The following is a 20964-nucleotide window of genomic DNA, read 5'->3' on the forward strand; positions in this document are numbered from 1 at the left end:
TAAAGCTAAGTTGATCCTTGCCCTCCCGAGAGCTCCCTCAACCAACATACTCACGTCCATAGGTCCACCATTAACCCACTCAAACTCCCTATGCTGATTTACTTGCCACAACTGAGATATTCACATTCTAATTTTTCCAATACGGGACTCCTATTAAATACAAGTGAGAAGGAAACTCCAAATTGTGAGTCCGTGACTCTTTTAAGTAGTTGATTTCTTGAAGGAAAAAAAGATTGTTTCTAGCAGACAAATTTTGACAGGGCTTGGAAAAAAAAGCTGCTAAAAGTGCTCTTAAACATTCTCCTCATCGTATGCATGCACTTCATTACAAGAAAATCGTGTGTCTCGTGTGTGTGTATAAATTCTGCATTCCCTTCCTCTACTCCAATACACTTTTACATTCTCCTTTGTAGACATCCGACATCTACTTCTATACTCCAATCCAGTCCACTTCCACCTTCCCTTTTCCCATCCAAACCCTAAGAAGCACAGATACGAATACGGATACGTGGATACGTGATTTTTCCAAAAAATAAGATACGATACGTTGGGGATACGTTGAATATAAAAATAAAATATATACCCAAAAAAACTATAAAATTTCATTAATTAGGTTGTGAGGATGAGGAAACAGAACTACCAGTACCAGCACTAGCAGAATCCATCAGATTTTACCGTTAAAAAAAAACCTAAATTAGACCAGAGAGAGATGAGAGACGATAGGTATAGGTATAAAAAAAAACTCAGATTTTACTGTATGGGTATATAGGTATATATATACATGCACACACACTGATACATGATTGAGAGAAAGAGATGAGAGATGAGAGACGAGAGAGAGAGAGAGCAACGAGAGAGAACAGAGAGACGAGAGAGAGAGAGAGCAACGAGAGAGAACAGAGAGGCGAGAGAGAGAGAGAGAGACTTACAGATCAACGTCTCTTATCAAGAGATGAGAGACGAGAGACTTCCAGATTGACTTCTGCCTTTTCCTTCACTGTAATCGACTTGAATATGTACGTACAGTGCAGATCAAAAAATACATGTACACCTAATTGCAGTTTGACCCTTTAATTTTAAGTAATAACAATTTTAACCCCACGCGTATCCCAAACGTATCCACAACATATCCGAACGTATCCAAAACGTATTGGGATACCAAAAATTAATGTTATAAACTGGATAGTCTAAAAAACGTATCGGACACGTATCCGGAGCGTATCCGTATCCGATATGCATACGGTACGAGATACGAAGGCTAAAATAGAGTATCCATGCTTCATAGTCCAAACCTCTAGTACTTAAATCACACAGTTGCGTCCCTTGCCAATTTTCCTGACAACTCAATTTACCTAAATGGTTGCAGAAACATCAACAACAAATATCACACACAACCACATAGGATCAAAGGATGAGGAATCTACTTCATGACAAAGTTTGTAAAAAAAAATAAAAATAAGGGTGATAATCCTCAAAAATTTAAGACACGGAGAAAAGAAAATAAGGAGTTAGGAAGTGGTTGAATATCATATTTAAATGACAAGGTATGATTGTTGATAGGCTTGATATGTATTGTTGAGCACATTTCCTAATTGCTTAATCTTTTGGCCTTTGGGACAATAAGTGATGAAAATAGGATCAGAGTCAGGGCGAGGTCTGGGGTTCAAGTCTCTCGTTTTGCATTTGCTACCTGTTTGTATTCGGCTTCTCCATAATCCATATGTATGGAAGCTTGCGTCTTCACAAGCAAGACAAGGTTAGAAACTAGTGTCATGTCATACCAGGCGTTGGATACTTGATTGTCGGACTGTTTCCTAATAAATTAAGCATTTAGAATACTCAATGATCAAAAAGTGGCTCACTCGCCTCAATAATGAAACGTCACTCTTCTGGTACTAAAGCAAACTTTTATGATAACAAAACAAAAGAATGTCAAACAAAAAATCAAACAAAACTATGACATATATGTTCTTCAATTAGAAACATATAATAAAGCAAAAAATAATGAACTAATCAAGCCACAGGGAACCAGCTGAATAGTCCATAACAGGTAAAAGGTTGCTTTCATTTAGAAAACAAATTGAAGATTGTTGGTATTAACCAGCAAGAATACATTTAGGACAATGACAGCTGAAATAGATTTAAAAGCCGTGTCAGCATCAGGGTGGGATGAACAGAGCCTAAAGCATCGCGAAGAATTTTACAGAACAAGGTTCTGCAAGCAACACAAGCTGCCAACCGTAAAAATTATACCAAAACTTGGTGAGATAGGAAACTTTTTACGTATAGGATGTTCAGCCAATACACATGGCAGTTTTTCTTTGAAGATAGACCATTAAGGAATGAAACACTTCACCTGATTTGATGTTCAAAACTTGGAGCTGGACATGATCTGCTCAATGAAGTCATCTAGAGTCCAATATTCACATCTATCAATTATAACCAGAAAGCCGCTTTAGTATTAAGAATACAGTAGAGTGAAAATTCCAAGACCTTCAGGATTTTAATACTCATCCGCACAATAAAAAATTAGTAACCCTAGGATGCAGATATTTTACCTCAGTGCTACTTGAAGTTCACGTCACAGCACATAAGCTAATAATACAAGATTCCAATAACCATAATATATAACTCCTAAAACGACACACATGTCTCATCTGATAAGCATCAATTTCAAATGCACATTTTGCCATATCCTCTACAGAACAAAGTGAAATTCCCAGGAAAGGGAAGACAATTATTACCAGCATATCAAGCAGCAAGATTTGAATAAAGCTGGACTCATGAAACTCACATATCCTCTAAAGAACAAAGTGAAATTCCCAGGAAAGGGAAGACAATTATTACCAGCATATCAAGCAGCAAGGTTTGAATAAAGCTGGACTCATCAAACTCAGGGAATCCTCATATATCCATTTCAGCTGCCAGCAGTAAACACAGGCTACATCAAACAGCTATCAATAATACACTTGGCCGAAACACAAAGTTTCCAGTAAACTTTAAAAGGTACCAATCAGCAAGATTAAAACGTTAAAATAACAGGTGAAAGTTCTAAAGCAAAACAAATTTAATGCCCAACGCCCCTTTTTGCTCTAAGTGATTCAAGAGCCTTTTTTCGTAATTCAATCTCAAGCCTTTTCTGCTCAGTCTCTGTTACTTCAGCATCGCTTGCACCAGACTCCGTCCTCACAATGCGTTCACTATCAGAAGCATTACCATCATTGTTTTTCTCATAGTCCGTGGGTGGAGAAACTGTCTCAATTGACTTTTCCTTCAACTTCTCTGCACGTCGTCGCTCTTCCCTCCTACGACGCCTCTCTTCCTTCCGTCGACGCCGCTCGTCCTTTCTCAATTTCTTCTCCTCCTTCCTTCTTCTCTTGGCATCCTTCCTACCCTCTATTTTAGAATCATCACTGTCATCTGATGCCACTTCTTTCCTTTCAGACCTTTTATGTTTTCTTTTTTCACGAACTTCATGATGGCGCTTATCTCTTTCCAGAGAGCCAGAACTTAGGGAACCACTTCTATCTTCCTCATCGCCTTCTATCGACTTCAATGAAGCTTGAAATACCTTACTGCCCTTGACCTCATCAGAACGAGAGTCATCCTTCTTATCATATTTGGTAATGTCTTCAGGAGATGATACCCGATGCCTCTCACTCAATGAAGTGTCTTCCTTAATTGACAGTAACTTTTGTTGCACAGCAACTTCAGGATGAATTACACTTTTAGATGTTTTCGCACTGTCCAAAAATACCATCAAATCAGGGGCATGAAATTAAGCGAGTATACAAGCAACTAAGCAAGACAAATAAATGACGGCAGATGTAACAAACCTTCTTATCTCCTGGTCTTTCTTTCTTAATTCCAGGCCATCAGGGCGGCTCCGAATTTCAATAGAATGGCGACCACCAACCCTTTCAGAGGTATCATCATCCTTGTAAGGAACCCTCTCACGTGAAGCTTTACGGTCATCAACTGTCGATACATGTGCAGATCTTTTCTCTGAAGATTTCAGCTTCTGATCACCACTGCCCCTAAACTCAAAGAAAACCAGTACAACTTAGGAGCACAAATGAAGCAACATGCCACAAGCTAGTGACAGAACCAAAAGAAATCCTGATTTACAATATCACACAATGAATGCTACAAGCACCTACCTGCCATAGGTTTCTTCTTTCTCCACTCTAGTCACCGGAATGCCAAGACGAGGATTTTGATCTCTTGGTTTAGCCGGAGGGCTTGCACTGATATCTCGGAGTTTTTGTTCCTTTGTTTGCTTCACGGGGCTCACATATGGGCTGAATGACCTTCAGGAGGAGTCAGGAAAGCAACACGCATACTCAGAAAGTCAGTAACAAAACATATCCATATAAAACCCACATTTCATCATATATTCCCATCCTCTATTCGTAAGTTAACTTAAACTCACAACCCAAATCCACTAATGTTAAATCATTCTTGTTTGTGTCATTTCATTCTCCACTTGAAAGAGGGGACAAAAAAGAGGGAGAGAGCATAGTAGCACAAAGCAAGAGTGGCGGCGGTGCATTAGCAGAGGCGGAGGCTGAAGCGGGAGAGGCTAAGCAAGGGCATATAGAAGAGACTAAGATAGGATGCTTATAAGAGCTTGATATATTTGAATTTAAATCTGTGTATTCAAAGAAATATTTATGTTTTTCCACAGTTGTAATATATATCGCACACCAACGTAATCTTAGACTCTGTGAATCTGTAACTTCCTTGGTAACTTTACTTCTGTTTCTTGGGATCAATCATCAATCCAAATTGGGAGCAAGATTCTGTCTGCATAGGAGCAGGAGTGAGGTTTAGGAGCAAGTAACAATACCCGCATAGAAGGATCCTGCAACTAAGGGGGAGTCATGCAAATATTTTCATTGTATGCATAAAGTAGTTCATTCGCTCCCATGTCAATAACCACAAGGAAAAGATGGGAATGTGAATGCATGCCCAAAACATTACCTCCTATCTTCACTAGGACTTCTTCTCCTAGAGCCTGGTGGAGGTCCTGAATGAGATTGAGACCTATCTGGTGAAGGCGATGAGGAGTATGGTTTCTTATGGGTGTCATCCCGATCCAGTGGATCTCTCTGTGGTGATCTCAAAGAAATGGGGGTGCGAAGCACACCAGAATCTATCCCCTTACGAATCTCAGCAGAGCTTTCAGCATTGTCTCTTGTGCGAGCATGTCGGATAGGAGAGAGCTTCTCAAACGTCCTACAATATTAATGATACAGCTCATCAGCTAAATAGCCTCAACTCCTTAACCAAATAAATAAATAAATAATACTTGGACAGAACATTAGACATCAAACGAACAAACAAAAATGCAAGAAGAGCAAACTATAAGAGGTGCAGTCATTACAATACCTTTTAATTTCCACACCAGTATGAAAATGTTATTAGCACTGAACTCAAAGACAATCAAATGCATAATAAGAATCCTGTTAACTAATAACATGCAACTCAAAAGAAAAGACAAATAAATAACTTTAGTGCCAACACACCTGTTTCTTTCCCTAGGAGATTGCACAGGTGACCTCCTCTGGCGTTTTGGTGATTTCCTTCTGCCTGGTGAAGGCAACAAGCGGCGTGCTGGAGATGGAGAACTCCACTGTTCAGGTGAAGGAGACCTGTGTCTGGGAGGAGTTGGCAATCTCCTGCGGCTGGGAATTGGGGATCTCCGTAGCCTTGGTGATGGAGACCTGTGTCGGGGAGTAGATGGAGATCTTCGGTACCGCCGTCTCACAGGAGATGGTGATCTGCGGCGCACAGTATAGGGTGATCTACGCCGCACCGGAGATCGTGATCTCCGACGAACAGGAGATGGAGATCCACGTCGAATGGGTGAACGTGATCTGTATCGTACGGGAGACCTAGATCTACGTCGTACAGGTGATCGCGACCTAAGTCGAATTGGAGACCGGGACCTGCGCCTTGGAGGAGAACGCAATCTACGGCGCATAGGCGAAGGCGATCGAAGACGTGGGCGTGATGTGGATCTTCTCCTAGAATGAAATGGCCTACGTCTTGAAGGAGGTGTAACAGACCGTCTTGGAGGAGAGCGTTTCAACCTTTCAGAAGAAATTGAGCGGCTTCTGTTATGAGGAGATTCAGATATACTTCTCGACTTACGTCTCTCTCTGAAAATGAAAATCGGATGAATCATGTAAAATCTAATCTACAAAATCTATTGGATCAGAAAGCATAAGAGCAAAATAAGAAATTGCAACTAAGTACTTAATGACAATAGTAACCTATTTCACGCCTATGCGAAACATACTCTGAATAACTTCTGGAATTGGAAAATGACTTGCTTATTGATCTCGAACGTCTATTTCTGCAGAAGAGACCCAAATTCAAAACTTACATGCCCCAATAAATGCAACCAGAGAAATACTTAGGGGGGGATGGGTGGAGGGGGGAAGAAAATCACACAGTAAAACAATACATACGGAGGAGACAAAGAGGAGTGGTCAGCTGAATGCGGAGATCTAGATACCCTGCAGAGGTAGAGTAGATATCATCAGTCTTTCACAAAAAATAGCAGTTTGCAATCTATTCGTCCATTGTATTTTCTAAACACAAACTCACTGTCCAAACAACATGTGAGCACAACCAACCCTTTAGTAGCATATAGCTCCACAGACCTCCATCATCACATCTGGATCCACATTATATTGCCGTAGAATTTGTCGACAACTATTTTAACGTTAAATTTGCTAGCACAAAAAACCTAACAATTTACAGTTATGTCGTACAAAAAGAAGACCTTGCATATACAGGACTTTAACCACTGCAAATCGTGAAGAAGGTGTTGGTGTCAAAATGCATATAACGAATTAAAATTTCCAATTCTTCTCCAACCAATAGGTGTAGGATGTTGGGGAGCACTTCTTATACTATGCATTAGCTTATCATAAATACTAACACTAACAGACCACAAATGCATGAAGTAGATGCCTCAACCTATGGATTCATCTTGGACAGTGAGGAAACTCCCCAAGCTCAGGTCCTTAGGCCAACCTTTAAAGTAGGCGATTCCTATCGGCAGACGATTGGCACTCTTAGGGTCCGTAGTATCAAACATTAGAGGATAAAAGTTGAAAGAAATGTGGGAAGGTCTCTTTTCACTAAAGTTTCAAGTAAAAATTTGAATTGGCCACAGATGAGAAACAGGCTGCTCGTCGATGAGGCTTCCAGCAGCAAATGCTGAATGGTATATATTCTGTCGAATCTGCAAGGAATACTGAGTGCCTAAGGACAGAGGGCATTGTTACCCTATTATGTTATGCCATTGCTGTTTGGGTAAGGTTGTCACAAGGGACAGTTTGCTGAAAAGGGGAACGAATGTGGAAGAAGTTTGTGTGCTACGAAATCAAAAGAAAGAGACACCTGACCATTTATTTTTGTTGTAGTGGTGGAGAAATGCCAAATTACGAGGAGAGCTATGCAATGGTCTGGTGAGTTGGCTTGGGCACAGCATGCCTCCAAGAAGTCTTTCTTGGCTGCTATCTCCAATACCGGCCAAGCACGGTGCTGAACCAATTGTGGCTTGGAAGAACCATTATGATTTTCAACAATAAAGCTCAAGATCAGTTGAATTTGTTCAGAAGCATCAAAATGTTACAAGGGCAAGACCAGTTCATGGAATACAGTGGATAATATGGGCTGCTCAAAAAATCCGGTGAACCGTGAAACCGGTCCGGACCGAACCGATCCGTACCTTTTGGATTTTGTCCGTGGATTAATGGTCCGGACACGGATTGAAAAATAAGAAAACCGTGACTCGCGGTTCGGTCCACGGATTTTCATTACGAAACCATGGATTAACTGAACCGGACCGTGAGATAGTTATTTTATATAAATAATATATATGTGTGTGTATTTATATAATAAATTGTTAGTAATGTTAACACCTTTTTCCACCAATTTGAGTATTTTATCTTAATAATAGGATATAGTGTAGATGTACATAAAATATAGGGAGTAAATTGTAGTTTTTTCGTATAAATTACGGGTAACCTTAGTTGAGTTTCAGTAGTTCGTTTCTTTTCCAGTTCTTTTATGTTATGTAATGTACTATAATGATACAATCCTACTAGTGTTTTAGATTCTTTTGAATTTGATTTCTGAAGTAAGCCTTTGGTAATTTATGTAACAAGTACTTTCTGGTGGTGTTAAACTTAATTCTGAATGTAACCTTCTTCTATTTTATTGTGGAATATATGCTTGAGCTTTATTTTTGCTAAAATCCATAGACAAAACCATAATCAATCCGCGAGTCACCGATCGGATTGGAACCGGACCGTAGGACTTTTGGTCCGGACACGGTTTTCATTTTGTAAAAACCGTGACTAGCGGTTCGGTCCTTGGATTCCTAGAAATCCGAACCGAACCGGACCGCGAGCAGCCCTTATTAATATCCGTTCAATTGGTGTCTTTGCCAGGCTTGAAAGTTTGGAATGTCACTACTAGGTTATGAAATATATACTACCACCCGTAGGGCAGAAAAATCGTGTCCTCCTGGTCTAGGATATTTTTGGTCTGCTTCTTGTTTCCTGGTTTGCTTGCTGTTTCTCTAATGTAAACAGGTTCAGCTCAGGAAATGCCCCTATAATGTACTACTCCCTCCGTCCCGTCCCATCCCAAATTAATGTCCATTTTGAGAAGTCAACATAAAAAGTTGTGCAACATTACTCTTTCACCATTTCTTTTCTACATTAAGTGACATGTCAACAAAGCATAAAGTAGGGGCAAATTGGGAAAGTCAATACCAATTATATTTTCCATCATTCTACCCATAAAAACTCGCTTCCCCAAAAGGGGAAGCAAATTGGGACAGAGGGAGTACATTTTAAGCACATAACCTTAACCTGTTTAGTGAGCTGTCTTAATAACATTTATCCTTATTTTTCTTTGGTTGTTATGAACTTTAGGGGTTCTTGATCGCTTAGCAATTGCTAGGTAAGTGATACATGGGCAGAAAAAACTTCACAAAGTTCTCGATAGGTAGAAGTCACTCTGGGACGAAGGGGCCCACTGAAGAGAATTGATATGAATGCAATGCCCCAGTCTAAGTAAAAGGGTTAAACAAAGACCATACACCAAGAAATATTACCACTAACAAGCAAATAACAGAAAAAAAATTCCCCCACTAACCTGGTCCTTCGTCTTGAGCCATTCCTATCACCAGTCCCCTTCTCCTCTAGGGAATGAGCACTAGAAGTCCTAAGCTCGTGCTCAACATTATTAGCTCTCGAGTTGTCAACCTCGCCGTCCTACAGAGTTTGAGGTAAAGGACATGAACCCAAATAATTGCAGAAGCAAGCTGAATGGCATGAAAAACACAAACACAAGTTAAACACACAAACTCAGCTCTACCCAATCTAATATGTCATGGAAAAAGTAAGTTACCATCTTCTTCATTTTCTCTTGCTCAAGTTCTCTACCCTCTCTCTCTTTCTTCTTTTGAATTTCACTTGATATCCTATCAGTCTCAGCCTGCAATGGCCAGTGTGGCAAGATGTATATGAAATATGCCAAAATTCATCCAAAACCAACAAAATCAAAGTCACACTGTAGTTCTTGCAAAACTGTACCTTCTTCTTCCTAGTCTCCTCTTCTTTCGCATCAAGAAACTGTTGAGGGACGCCGCTCGCATTCTTTTGGGCACTGAGAAGAAGAATCCAAAGCTCTTTCATAAACTTACCAGTATTTTTCTCCATGAATCCGGTCAGAGAAATCTGAATCTCCTTTCCATTAACTACCTGCAGCCAAAAAGATGCATAGATCACAAGGCTTTAGTGGTAGTCAGTTTGTTGTTGGGCTCCGCTAGGAACTTGGAAATGAGTAGTTTGTGGATCATAGGTGCCCAAACACTCATTCAGGAAAGGGAAATGTTACTTATGAACAATTTAACAACGTATAGCAACCGTTCCAGTAATCCTGGCATTATAATAAAGATAAATATCTTGTTGAGCATTCTTGCATGCGAGTCCGCTCCAAAAGCACACTATCAGAATGTTCAGTTTTAGTGCTCTCAAGTCTTGTGCTTCGTCCAAAAGAACATTCTAATGAAATTCTCAACATATCCTGTATGACTACTTTTCAATTAACTCGAACTAATAAGTATTTCCAATTATCAAGGTTCTTAATAGATTTTCTTCAATTATCTAATGCTTCTCAGTTCTCACACTATTTTCACGTCTTGTCACCTTTCCCCATTTCCCATAAAACTTCCTTAACTGCAGTCCAAGGTTAATAAGGTTCTTTTTTCTTGTGGATAAAAACAAACCTCAACAGATGTTTCAAAGCTAACTGTCCTATCAATTCAAACAATTGACTGAAGAGCTCAGTACCTTCCCATCTAGAAGACCATAGATGAAGTTGATAAGAACTTCGTCTTCGAATCCAAGGAGCTCGGTCACCCTGTTCGCAATCCACGGTCTCATAACATCCATCTTCACCTTCGTCATGTCCACCTGACCACGTCATTCACACACAACAAAATCAAAAACCCTAGAAAACTAAACAAACCCTAAAACGTTACAACCACCACACCGGAATTCAATTCTCGCATAATTCCAAGCCAGATGTACATGTAAAGACAGTGTTACGAACCAGGTTCTCCAGTTCAGGGGCGAACTTCTGCGATTTCATGAGCTTGGCTTGTTTGTTCGAGAACCGAGTGTCCTGATCGGCCGACGTCCCCTGTAAAAGCACAATCGATCGCATAGAGAACGAGGATCTCGTATCAACCACAACCGTGCGATAAATTTGGATCCGATAAGAAATCCCGAGTGTGTGCGACTGAAACAAAGAGAATTCTTTTGGAATCTTACCCGGAAAAAACCGCCTGACATCTTCTAGGGTTTCTGGGGGGAGAGGCTTCGGTGGACTGGAGTTGGTAGTATGCAGTGAGTTCTGAAGCCAAACAGCCTATCGCTACAAAAAGGGTTGAGGTTTTGTGTGGGGTGCACTTTGTTCTGGCGCTGAACTGGGGATGATTGCCCTAATCTCCGGACCATATGTTTACGAATCTACCCTTTGTTAGGCTGCGTTTCTTGTGAACTTTTTGTCTAATATATTTTGAACCCGGCTAACCACACATACATCTCTGCACAATCTGTGCACAGGTTTTTTTTGGGGCCCATCATAGGTTTCGCACAAATGATCTGAGTCGTTCATTAAATGTAAAATATTTTTCCAAGATTTTCCGTAAAAAATTAGCTTAATCTAATATATATAAGTGCTCGATCCAATCATCTAAATTTTCATTCAAATTTTCGGATAATGAAAAGTTAGATGATTAGATTAAGAACCTATAGATATTGGATTGAGCTAATAGGCCCCACAACAAAATCTGTGCACAATCTGTGCCCATATTGTCTGTGTAGACAAATTTATCGGATATTTTTCCGATATTTTTTATTTTCATATTTTTGTTGTTGAGTTTTTCTGTTTTGTCATAATTTCTAGGATTATTTATTTATTTTGGTGAGAGGAATTAGGAAAAGTATAAAACTTTGACCGAGTGGAAAAAGTTTTTTATAAGATTACACTTTAGAAAGAAAAAAAAATTGTTTGGTATATTCTTTTCGTTTTTACTTTTTAGTGCTTTTTTAAAAAAAATTCATAACTTTTTACTTTTTAAACTCATCTCGTTGAGATGAATAACTAATTCAAAAAATACGACGCAAATTTAACAAAAAAATTAGAAAAGACGAACAAAACACAAAAAAAAAAAAGAGTTTACAAAAATGGAGCCTTGATTAATCACCTCAAAATCCTTCACTGAGCAACTCCGCCCCTTACCCAAATTTTTACCCCTTTTTTTAGTTTTGGTAATTAGTTTGAGTAGATGTCACACCATATTTTGGTAATTAATTTGAGTAGATGCCTTGTTTTAGTAATTAGCTTGAGTAGATGCCTTGTTTTGGTAATTTTTTCAAAGCCGTTTGTTATCATTCACTTCAATGACAAACACAATTTATACGCGGATAAAAAAAAAACACAATATATACTAAAAATTTGCTCACAATAGTCAAAACCCTTTTCATGCAACTCTCCCCTCAAGTTCAACCCCAAATCCTCCGCGATCTAGTGGGCATCGGGCACAAAGAGAGATTACCAGTGACACCAGTCGCGGATGGGGTGGGAGAGGAGTTGTCTGGCAGAGGTGTAGGTGTTGTGAATAAGATATGGGCGTGGGAGGGAATGACTGCCAATGAACTCTAATTATTACTTCCTCCGTCTCATAATATTTGTCTAGTCCGCAAAACGGAGACGCTAAAATAATACAATTTTTGTAAAAAAAGTTGGAAAAAAATTCAACAATTTACTAGATCTTGACGAGTTCTTTTAACTTATGACCAAAATTTGAATTTTTTCTTGAAAGAAATACATTATTTTATAGTCCTCGTTTTGCGGACCGGACAAATATTATGGGACGAAGGGAGTATAAGTGTAATGTAAATATATCAAGGGATTGGGGGCGGATCGAGGGGGGAAATGATTCAAAGAGAATCAGACACGGACAGGCTTATTGGGGGGAAATGATTCAAAGAGAATCAGACACGGACAGGCTTATTCTTGAATTTTATTCGATTCTTGTTTATTTTTAAACAATCTTCGCATCCACCCCAATGCCAAAAGAATTCTCCAATCCCTGATCCATTTGAGATGGTGAACAGATCGGACATAGACGGATCCAACGAAATGAGCATTAAAGCATTAAAAAACAGTCAAGAAGCAGGGGGCGTCAGATATTGACACGTGGCCCACTAATGAGATCGGATGCAAACCTATTTATATTCCACTCTTAAATCCAACTCAGAACTCGCCCCACCCTCTCTCTCTCTCTCTCTCTGTCCACCCTCCCTCCGCCGTCCTCCTCTCTTTCTCGCTCCTCTCTCTCTCTAGCTACCCCTAACTCCACAACCCGACGCCCGCCCCAACCCCAGAATCACTCAACTCTTCGCCCCTCCCCTGGATTTACGCCCAAGAGAGACTGAGCTTCGGCCAATCGGGGACATGGCCAGTTCGATAACGAGCGCCGTCTACCTCCACGTCATCGAAGACGTCATCAACAAGGTCCGAGACGAGTTCGCACTCAGTGATGGGCCCGACGAGACTGTCCTCGAAATGCTTCAAAGAGTAATTTTTACATCTCCTTCATAGTTGCTTTCATGTACTTCCAATAGGGTTTCATTTGGATGTGAGTAAGATGAATTTCGGGTTCATTTGGTAATTTTTGCTAAATTGCGTGGTCGTTTTGATCTGATAAGTTTTAGGGTTTCTGATTTGTTGATTTGTTGGTGTAAATAGAAATGGGTGTCCAAAATGGTAGAAGCTGGTGCTGTATTGGGTCCGATCGAGAGGTCCTCAACAACGAAGCAGACTCCAGGAGGCTCTGTCGCGCCGGTTCATGATCTTAATATGCCGTATGAAGGGACCGAGTACGAAACTCCCACAGCCGATATGCTCTTTCCCCCAGTAAGTTTCGATGACGGGGTTTGTTGTGAAATTGGTTCTATTCTTGGTTTAGCTAATCTGAGTCATCTTACTAGGATAAGAAAGCTGTTTCGCTTGATTGTATCATTATATGCTTCGGAAGCCTACTTGCTCACCGAGTATTTACTTGTATGAACTTAGTTTGTTTGTGTAATTTCGCGCTTAACTTTTACTTTGGGATATTACTTGCAGACGCCATTGCAGACTCCTTTTCAAACTCCGTTACCCGGAACAGCCCAAACACCTCTACCCGGAACTGCCCAAACACCTCTACCGGGTACTGCAGACAACTCAATGTATAATTTTCCTGCCGATGGCACTCCCAATGACTATTCTTCAGTACATGATTCTGGAGGTGTATCTGAGACGAAAGATGGGATGCCTAGCCCATACATGGTAATTCTCAGTAATATTTGTCAGTAGTGGAAGTTTTTTGTTCAGTAATGATTATACCCACATTAGTTGTTACTACTTGTTAGTACTGATGGTACTCTTTCGTTCTGATTGTGGCTTAAGTAGCAAGTATGAGTTGTACTTGTGGGCATAATTATTGGGCTGGATTATAGTTTCTTGCATTGTGCAGCAACCGCCCTCTGCTTGGATGAACCAAAGGACTCCTCTAAGTGTTGATGTTAATGTTGGTTGGTATTTTGGTAATTTTGTGCCCAATTTCTTAGTGTCGATGTTAATGTTTGTGCACTAATTGCTTTCATCTTTTTGTAGCTTATGTGGAAGGGCGGGAAGACTTGGACAGGGGAACATCTCAACAACCAATGATGCAGGTGATTGTTATCTATTTCTGGTATTGTGATTTGTGAAATCATGATTGGGTTTATGGTTTGGGGACTTATCCCCCCTCAAAAGTTTGTGGCCTTTTTCTCACATTACTAATTTTTTTACCAAAACACTCCAAAACAGCATCTGTTGTAATTTCTCTTTTTTGGCTAACACTTGGAACTGTTACAATCACACACGTAAACCCCTCTCCGGGCCAAAACGAAGTACAAAGGGGCAAAATCATTTCAATCGTACAATTGTAAAGGCAAACACGATAAACGTAATCAGTAAGGCTTAGTACACTTATCGTGAGAGGAAGAAAGGTGCTATGCTGATGTACCACCAAAAGAAGTTGTCCCTTGGGCACAAACCCTGACAGATAAGAGAGTGATAAATTCCAATAACTCTAGAGCGAAAAGAGTTGTTACGAGTTGTGAGCTATGTTTCTTGGGCTGTGCAGTCCCCTTATAAAGCAAAAGATTGAATATGTACCTAAAAGTACAGAAAATGCAAAATGTCACATTTAATGTCTATGACATATTACAGAAGGCAAGTAAATAAGGGGGAAGGATAATATCTGAGTACAATATTGAAGGCAGGACCAGAGGAAGACTTCCACAATAACCAAATAATTAGATGGGAGCGATTCATCGAAGTACGGAAGGCAGGACTTCTCCACTCATTAATGCTGTATCAGAGGGCATGACCACATGATTATGTAGAGACGGGATATGTCTGAGATGAATTGCAATTAGGACACGGCCGGAGAATAGTTTAAAGTTGCCCCTCTCTCTAATGGCTCAACCTTTTATAAGAGATTAGTTGTTTACAATCTAATATTTTACTCTCTTCTTCCGCTTTTTAATTCAAAATATAGTTGAAATTCGACATAAAGGGAATGCTTCCTCACCCTGTATGCAAGAGAAGGATAAAAGGAAAGCAAAGTCGTGCACCTCTTCTTTATCTTGGAGATTTCTAGAAGATGTCATTTATTGGTTATGGGATGTCTGGAAATTGGATCTTGGGTTTCCAATAATGACAAAAGAAATACAGGGCATGTTTTCCTCACATTTGGTTTTTGCTTTTTTCCTTGAAGAAGCTGGAAAAAATGAAAAGGGGGGCGGGGGGTCACGGTCTGCTACATATTCTCTCACCATGAACTCATTATTGCAACCACTTTGTATTTTATGCCGGTCTTAATGTTGGAGAATTATCTAGGACTTCTTCATGTCTGCTGGCAAGCGGAAACGTGATGAGTTTGCTTCGCGACACCAGAATGGTGGATACATACCGCAGCGAGATGGAGCTGGAGATGCTTGGTCAGATCATTTTCAGGTGGAGCTCCTTAGCTTCCGTGTGTATATTTCAAGTGATACTTTTTCTTGTTCATCTCTTTGATGCTTGCATTATGAGTACTTCCTTGCCTGATTATAAACTATAAAGACAGCTTTCTTTCAACAGAGTCTGAACAGACATCTTTTAGCAACTAACTCAGTGATTGCTAACAAGTAAACCTCTTGCCATATTCAAAACATGTTGCGACTAGCTCTTTTTGATGCCTTGCCAATCTAGCTCAAGGTTTTCTAGAAGTTTAAGTGGGTAGTTTCTGTAAGGGTCAATCTTACTGCTCGATCAAGCACAACAAAATCTCCAACAGATAGAAGCGAGAACCTGTATAATGAGCAAAAAAACAGAGATAGGAGCAATTCAAACACTCAGAAAGTACATTGAGTAGCCTTACCTGGCTGAGAAGTTTGTATCTTGACTAGTGACCTATGCACTCAACATCAAGCAATATCGAGTGTGGAGATAAAATTTGAGTCACACAAGATGCTGCAGCTATCTTTGAGATGCAAGGTTATTGACAGGGGATATTGTAAGTGGAGAGGGGCATGGACTAATGAATTGGACGATATACTTTTAGTAGTTAGATATACACACACACACACACACAAATCAAGATGGGGTGTTAAGTGCATGCGCATCCTAGTTGCGTGGCACATCATTTATTGATGGCACAAGGATTGTCTACTATATTCTAGTAATCTAGTTACTACTTATTTATAGAGTTGACTGAATAGGAAGCTTGTTAGACTATGACCGCATGTATTGAAAACATACCATTGATACTGATGCTCAAGGATATTGTGAGCTGTTATAACTACAAGGTCGTCAATCGGTAGCCGTTGGGCACGAGAGAATTAATATTGGATCCCCAAGGACAAAATAGTCCTTGGAAGGGGCAAAATAGTACTTGCATAGTGGAACGGGCAACGGGATATGTGAAGCAGTAAATTTTTTTGGGATCTTTTTGATCTAGTCTTTGGTTGTTTCTCTTAATTTTTATTGAATTCAGTTCAATTTTTTTTGGATCAACCGTTCCTCTTGACGAGAGGACCAAAGGTGTAAAAAGGTCGCTAAAGATGGAAAAAGTTTGAAAAAGACGAAAAATACAGTCTTTTATTGTTTTTAGCGTCGTCTTATGCAAACTTTTTCAACTTTGGTCTATATTTTATGCTTTTCCGATTCTCCACATTGAGACGAACAATGTGATGTAAAAATTATGACAAAAAAGCTCAAAAAAGAGGTATCTAACAGTTAAATAATACCGACTGTCTTGACAAAAATTAATTTAGTCCGAACACGCTCTAATTGCAAAGGGGATTATTAAGACTCCATCTTGCAATGGTAGTATTTTTGGGGGTTCTAAGTTTTTGAGAGGACATGCAATTAACACACTCAATTTCATTTTTAAAGCATTTCCCGACAATACCTCAGTTCCCATTTTTTGATATTTACACAATCATTCATGACTCATTAGGGATAATTTTTGAAAAGTTAAAACTTTTTATGCTTTGACTAATTATGGGACACCCCAAATGGGACAGGAGGACTAACTATAAGGGATGGAGGAAGTATTTCATATTGCTAAACGAACATGAATTACCGATTTGTGCTTGAGCTGCAGTTAGCAGATTTTTTAGTCATATTTAACGCAAAATCATAATCAATCTTGGTGGCCCCGACTGTAAGAACAGACACACTTGGATATCCTGAAGTTTTCCACAAGTGAAATTAGGTAATGAGTACCATATTTTCGTTCATTCTATTGTTGCATCCAACTTGATTAATATGGCCAGCATGGATCATCCATGTTTGGTGGGTCTCTCTCTCATCCATTATTAGGTGACCCCCTATGTGATTCCTTCTATTCAATCTTCTAGCACCAAAGTTGAATGATCTAGTATTGAGACCCATTAATGGGGAAGATGGGTGTACTTTTAATGTTTTCTGGGCTTAAGGTCTAATTTTAGAAAAAGATCCCTTGATGATCAACCATATGAACTGATTTTATCATGTGCTGTTAGCACTTTTAATGTAATTTCTAATCTGATTATGGTCAAATCAGGTAAATCAAGGGGCCAATACTGAGAGCAATATTATCACTGCCGCGAATCGGGTGGTGATCACTCAGGGGGCGAGGTTGTCTTCAAGGATTCCTCAGTCGGATGGGCCAATTCCTGATCCTTATGATGATGCGCTTTCTACACCTAATGTGAGCTGTTGCTTCCATTCGGTTCACCCATTAATAGCTCAAAGAAATGCAAAAGTTTGCATAGTTTGGTTGGTGTGTGACTTGTGTGTGCTCCAAAAGATGTTAGACTAATATGATCCCGTACAATCCCGTGACAGTGCCCCAAAGCATGGTTAGACTGAGCCTGCCCTGACTGGTTACAAGATGCAAGAAAGAATGCGTTGGGTTGTTGCCCCTTTTACAAAACCAAAGTAAACACGAGTAGGAGTATATGTTTCACCTTTGATAAAGCTCCACACATGTAATCCCCAATCATTGGGGGTATGAGCTGGGGAAGATCGGAGACAGACCTAACCTTTGGTTCTATGTTTCTGGTATTTGTGACACCAATTTTAGTCAGTTTAATACGCTGAACTTATCCATAAAGTTACAATACTTTGACTGAGAATTGAAATTTGAGTGCATAGAATATTGTAATCTGGGTGGTGGTTACTGGCTGTGTCAGAACGCAGTGCAATGGTGCGTTGACATTTTGATTCAATGTGAGTGTTTTCCTAAGCTTGAGAGTTTCGGTAACTCATGTTCTATTTCATCCCGTCTGTTGCATTTAGTATTGTGCATGTACTTCAAACCTTGACATGCAGCGTACCTGCTATTTTCAAAGATTCACACAAATCCTTTATATGGTATAACAATTTCTCTTTATGGAACTCATAAAATGAAACAACTGACGGAGCCTCCAGCTGTTCCTTTTGTGAACTGAGACTCTTTCTTGATGTTCTCTAGATATACAATTATCAAGGAGTTGTCAATGAAGACTACAATATAGTGAACACACCGGCACCAAACGGTAAACTTGTAACCTAATTTGACCTAAATAGTTTGTCCAATTAATATTTTCCCTTTGATGTTGGAGCTAATTATTATCTGCAATTCTGCATCTTTTAGATCAAGCAGGTACTCCTGCTTTTGTCATGAAGAATGATGTTGGAGATGACGACGATGACGAGCCCTTGAATGAAGATGATGACGATGATGAGTTGGATGATCTGGACCAGGGAGAAGAGCTGAACACACAACATTTAGTTTTGGCTCAGTTTGATAAGGTATGTGCTTCAGTCTTCTTCTTTTTCTTCTTTGTGTATTCCATGACTTAAATAAAAGGACAAATAAAATAGAGAGAAAACGAGAGGCATATCTCCCAGTACGAGAGAGAAATTACAAACTACTAGTCAGTTAGATTCAACACTAGCAGATTTATGAGTTATGTGGTCCATTCTTAATCCCTGTAATGATTGTTCGTACGTCATATTTGTCATTTATGCCTGTAATTGACAACATCAACCCTCATAAACATGACGCCATAATACGTTTGGGTGTGTAGGTTACGAGGACCAAGAGCAGGTGGAAATGCACTTTGAAAGATGGCATTATGCACATAAACAACGATGACACTCTCTTTAATAAGGTGTGTTTGGAACCAGTCTGCCAGTTCTTGTTATTCTTGTCTCTTCATTCATTAGCCTTTTGAATAACTAAATGATTGCTTATCTTCCTTCATGCCCTTGGGTCTTACTTTATCCTTTACTTCAAAGTTCTGATTTCTGTGCTGCGACTATTTTCAGGCAAATGGAGAGTTTGATTTCTGATTGTGTTACAGAGATCCCCTGACAATTGCTGTCCGAGAGCAAATCTAGACATGTCACTGTGTGCTCTGTGATGTTCTTTTCGCATTTTTCCTTGAGTGGAAGAGGAGAATTGTGATTCTTGGTGCTTTTGAGAGGGGATGATGGGTCGGCTGGTGTCTGTAGATAACGAAGCCAATCTATTTTGCCCTAAGTAGATGGCTGCTGGAATTTTTTCCCCAATTTTTTTCTCTGGTGGAATTTTAATACCTATACTCTATACTTGGGGCCAGTAATTTATGTCGAACAGCATCAGTGGTTTTTATTCGTGTTATATTTTGTCGGGTTCGTTGGCTGTTCACTGTTCAGTTGGTCTCCAGTTCAGTGTGCTTTTATGTTATCGATTAAAGAGTTGTAAAACAGAAAGGAAGATAAGATGTCTTGAAAATGAGAAGATAGGATGTCTTAAAACAGAAAGGATGCCTTTGATTGTCATGCCATCGCTGGTTTCCCCTTGTTGATGTAACCGTGTCTGTTGAATTCATTAAATTTTTCATGGTTGGGTTCTGTTGGATTGCATTTTGTCAACATTATTTGTGGTGGATTTGGAATCACTCCCGTTTTCATCGAGCGAAATAGGTTAATATTGTGAGATGTGGCTTGTACGGAGGAGGGACTCCCAGCGAACCCGGCGAGACACCCATTGCCTGCAAGCATATTGAGCTTGCAACAATTTCCCTTAGGACGCAAATCTAGGGTGTCCAGACGCGGTCGGGGTATAGTCACATACTCGCTCTTAATTGCGTTAGATGGTGGTTAAGTCTATCCTGATCTCATGGTGCGAAGATACATATATTTTTGCAAAATGTCTTGGGCCAACTTACGCACACCTCGGACTAATCTCCTCTCCCACAGAAGATTCATACGCATACTACTTTAGTGAGTTTTTGTTGAAGGTACAATTGAAAGGGCAATGGTACATGGTCGGAATCCTCCTACTGTCCGATAGTTGATTTGCCTTCCCTTCCTTTCCCCCCCTGAATGTAGGCATAGTCTCGTGTATCGAACCATGTAAATCTTGTTTCTGTTATTGTTTTCGTTCATCTTTATTTTTCGCGATAAACCAATTAGTTGCGTTTACATTAGCAGAAGATGTTCAAACCTCGCCCATCCGAGTTATCTGGCGTTCTTACCATCAGGGAAGGAGAAAAAAAACAAAGGAAGGAATGAGACAATGTATGCCATGGCAAAGCAGATCTCTGTCAAAAAAAACAACCACCACAAGGTCCACCAGCCTCTTTAGCTGGGCAGTCTCGGAAGGAAAATATGACAGCAAGAAGAATGAAGGAAAATAGAGGAGGAGAAACATCCGTCGGTTTTCCGTTAAACTACCAGCCAAACAAAAACCCTATTACATCAAGGAAACACAAATGAGAGAGAGAGAGAGAGAGAGGGAGGGAGGGACGCTTATTCCGAGACTCACTGCACGCG

The 20964-nt window shown here is 39.9% G+C and overlaps 2 protein-coding genes across 3 annotated transcripts; one reads left to right on the forward strand and one right to left on the reverse strand.

Moving 5' to 3' along the window:
- Window positions 1-2884: 2884 nt before the first annotated feature.
- LOC131314881 (uncharacterized) lies at window positions 2885-11075 on the reverse strand. The gene is made up of 13 exons (XM_058343799.1): window positions 10866-11075; window positions 10645-10734; window positions 10383-10505; window positions 9624-9791; window positions 9439-9525; window positions 9184-9302; window positions 6477-6524; window positions 6305-6361; window positions 5529-6164; window positions 4984-5238; window positions 4161-4310; window positions 3837-4037; window positions 2885-3743 (listed from the first exon to the last, which is right to left on the reverse strand). Exons 1-13 carry the CDS (start codon window positions 10884-10886, stop codon window positions 3068-3070), a joined length of 2631 nt encoding a protein of 876 aa, XP_058199782.1. The 5' UTR covers window positions 10887-11075; the 3' UTR covers window positions 2885-3067.
- A 1768-nt stretch (window positions 11076-12843) lies between these two features.
- Window positions 12844-20040, forward strand: LOC131314685 (transcription initiation factor IIA large subunit-like). 2 transcript variants are annotated; one of them, XM_058343503.1, is made up of 11 exons: window positions 12844-13179; window positions 13351-13518; window positions 13729-13932; window positions 14120-14177; window positions 14260-14318; window positions 15532-15648; window positions 17723-17869; window positions 18635-18698; window positions 18797-18954; window positions 19233-19316; window positions 19474-20040. In XM_058343503.1, the coding sequence occupies exons 1-11, from the start codon at window positions 13057-13059 to the stop codon at window positions 19495-19497; spliced, it is 1206 nt and encodes a 401-aa protein (XP_058199486.1). In that variant the 5' UTR covers window positions 12844-13056; the 3' UTR covers window positions 19498-20040. The 2 variants fall into 2 exon arrangements, with proteins under 2 accessions (XP_058199486.1, XP_058199487.1); XM_058343504.1 differs by having other exon boundaries at window positions 12864-13179; window positions 13741-13932.
- The last annotated feature ends 924 nt before the right edge of the window (window positions 20041-20964 follow it).

This window comes from Rhododendron vialii, chromosome 13a, assembly GCF_030253575.1.
Source record: "Rhododendron vialii isolate Sample 1 chromosome 13a, ASM3025357v1".
Classification (NCBI taxonomy): Eukaryota; Viridiplantae; Streptophyta; class Magnoliopsida; order Ericales; family Ericaceae; genus Rhododendron; species Rhododendron vialii.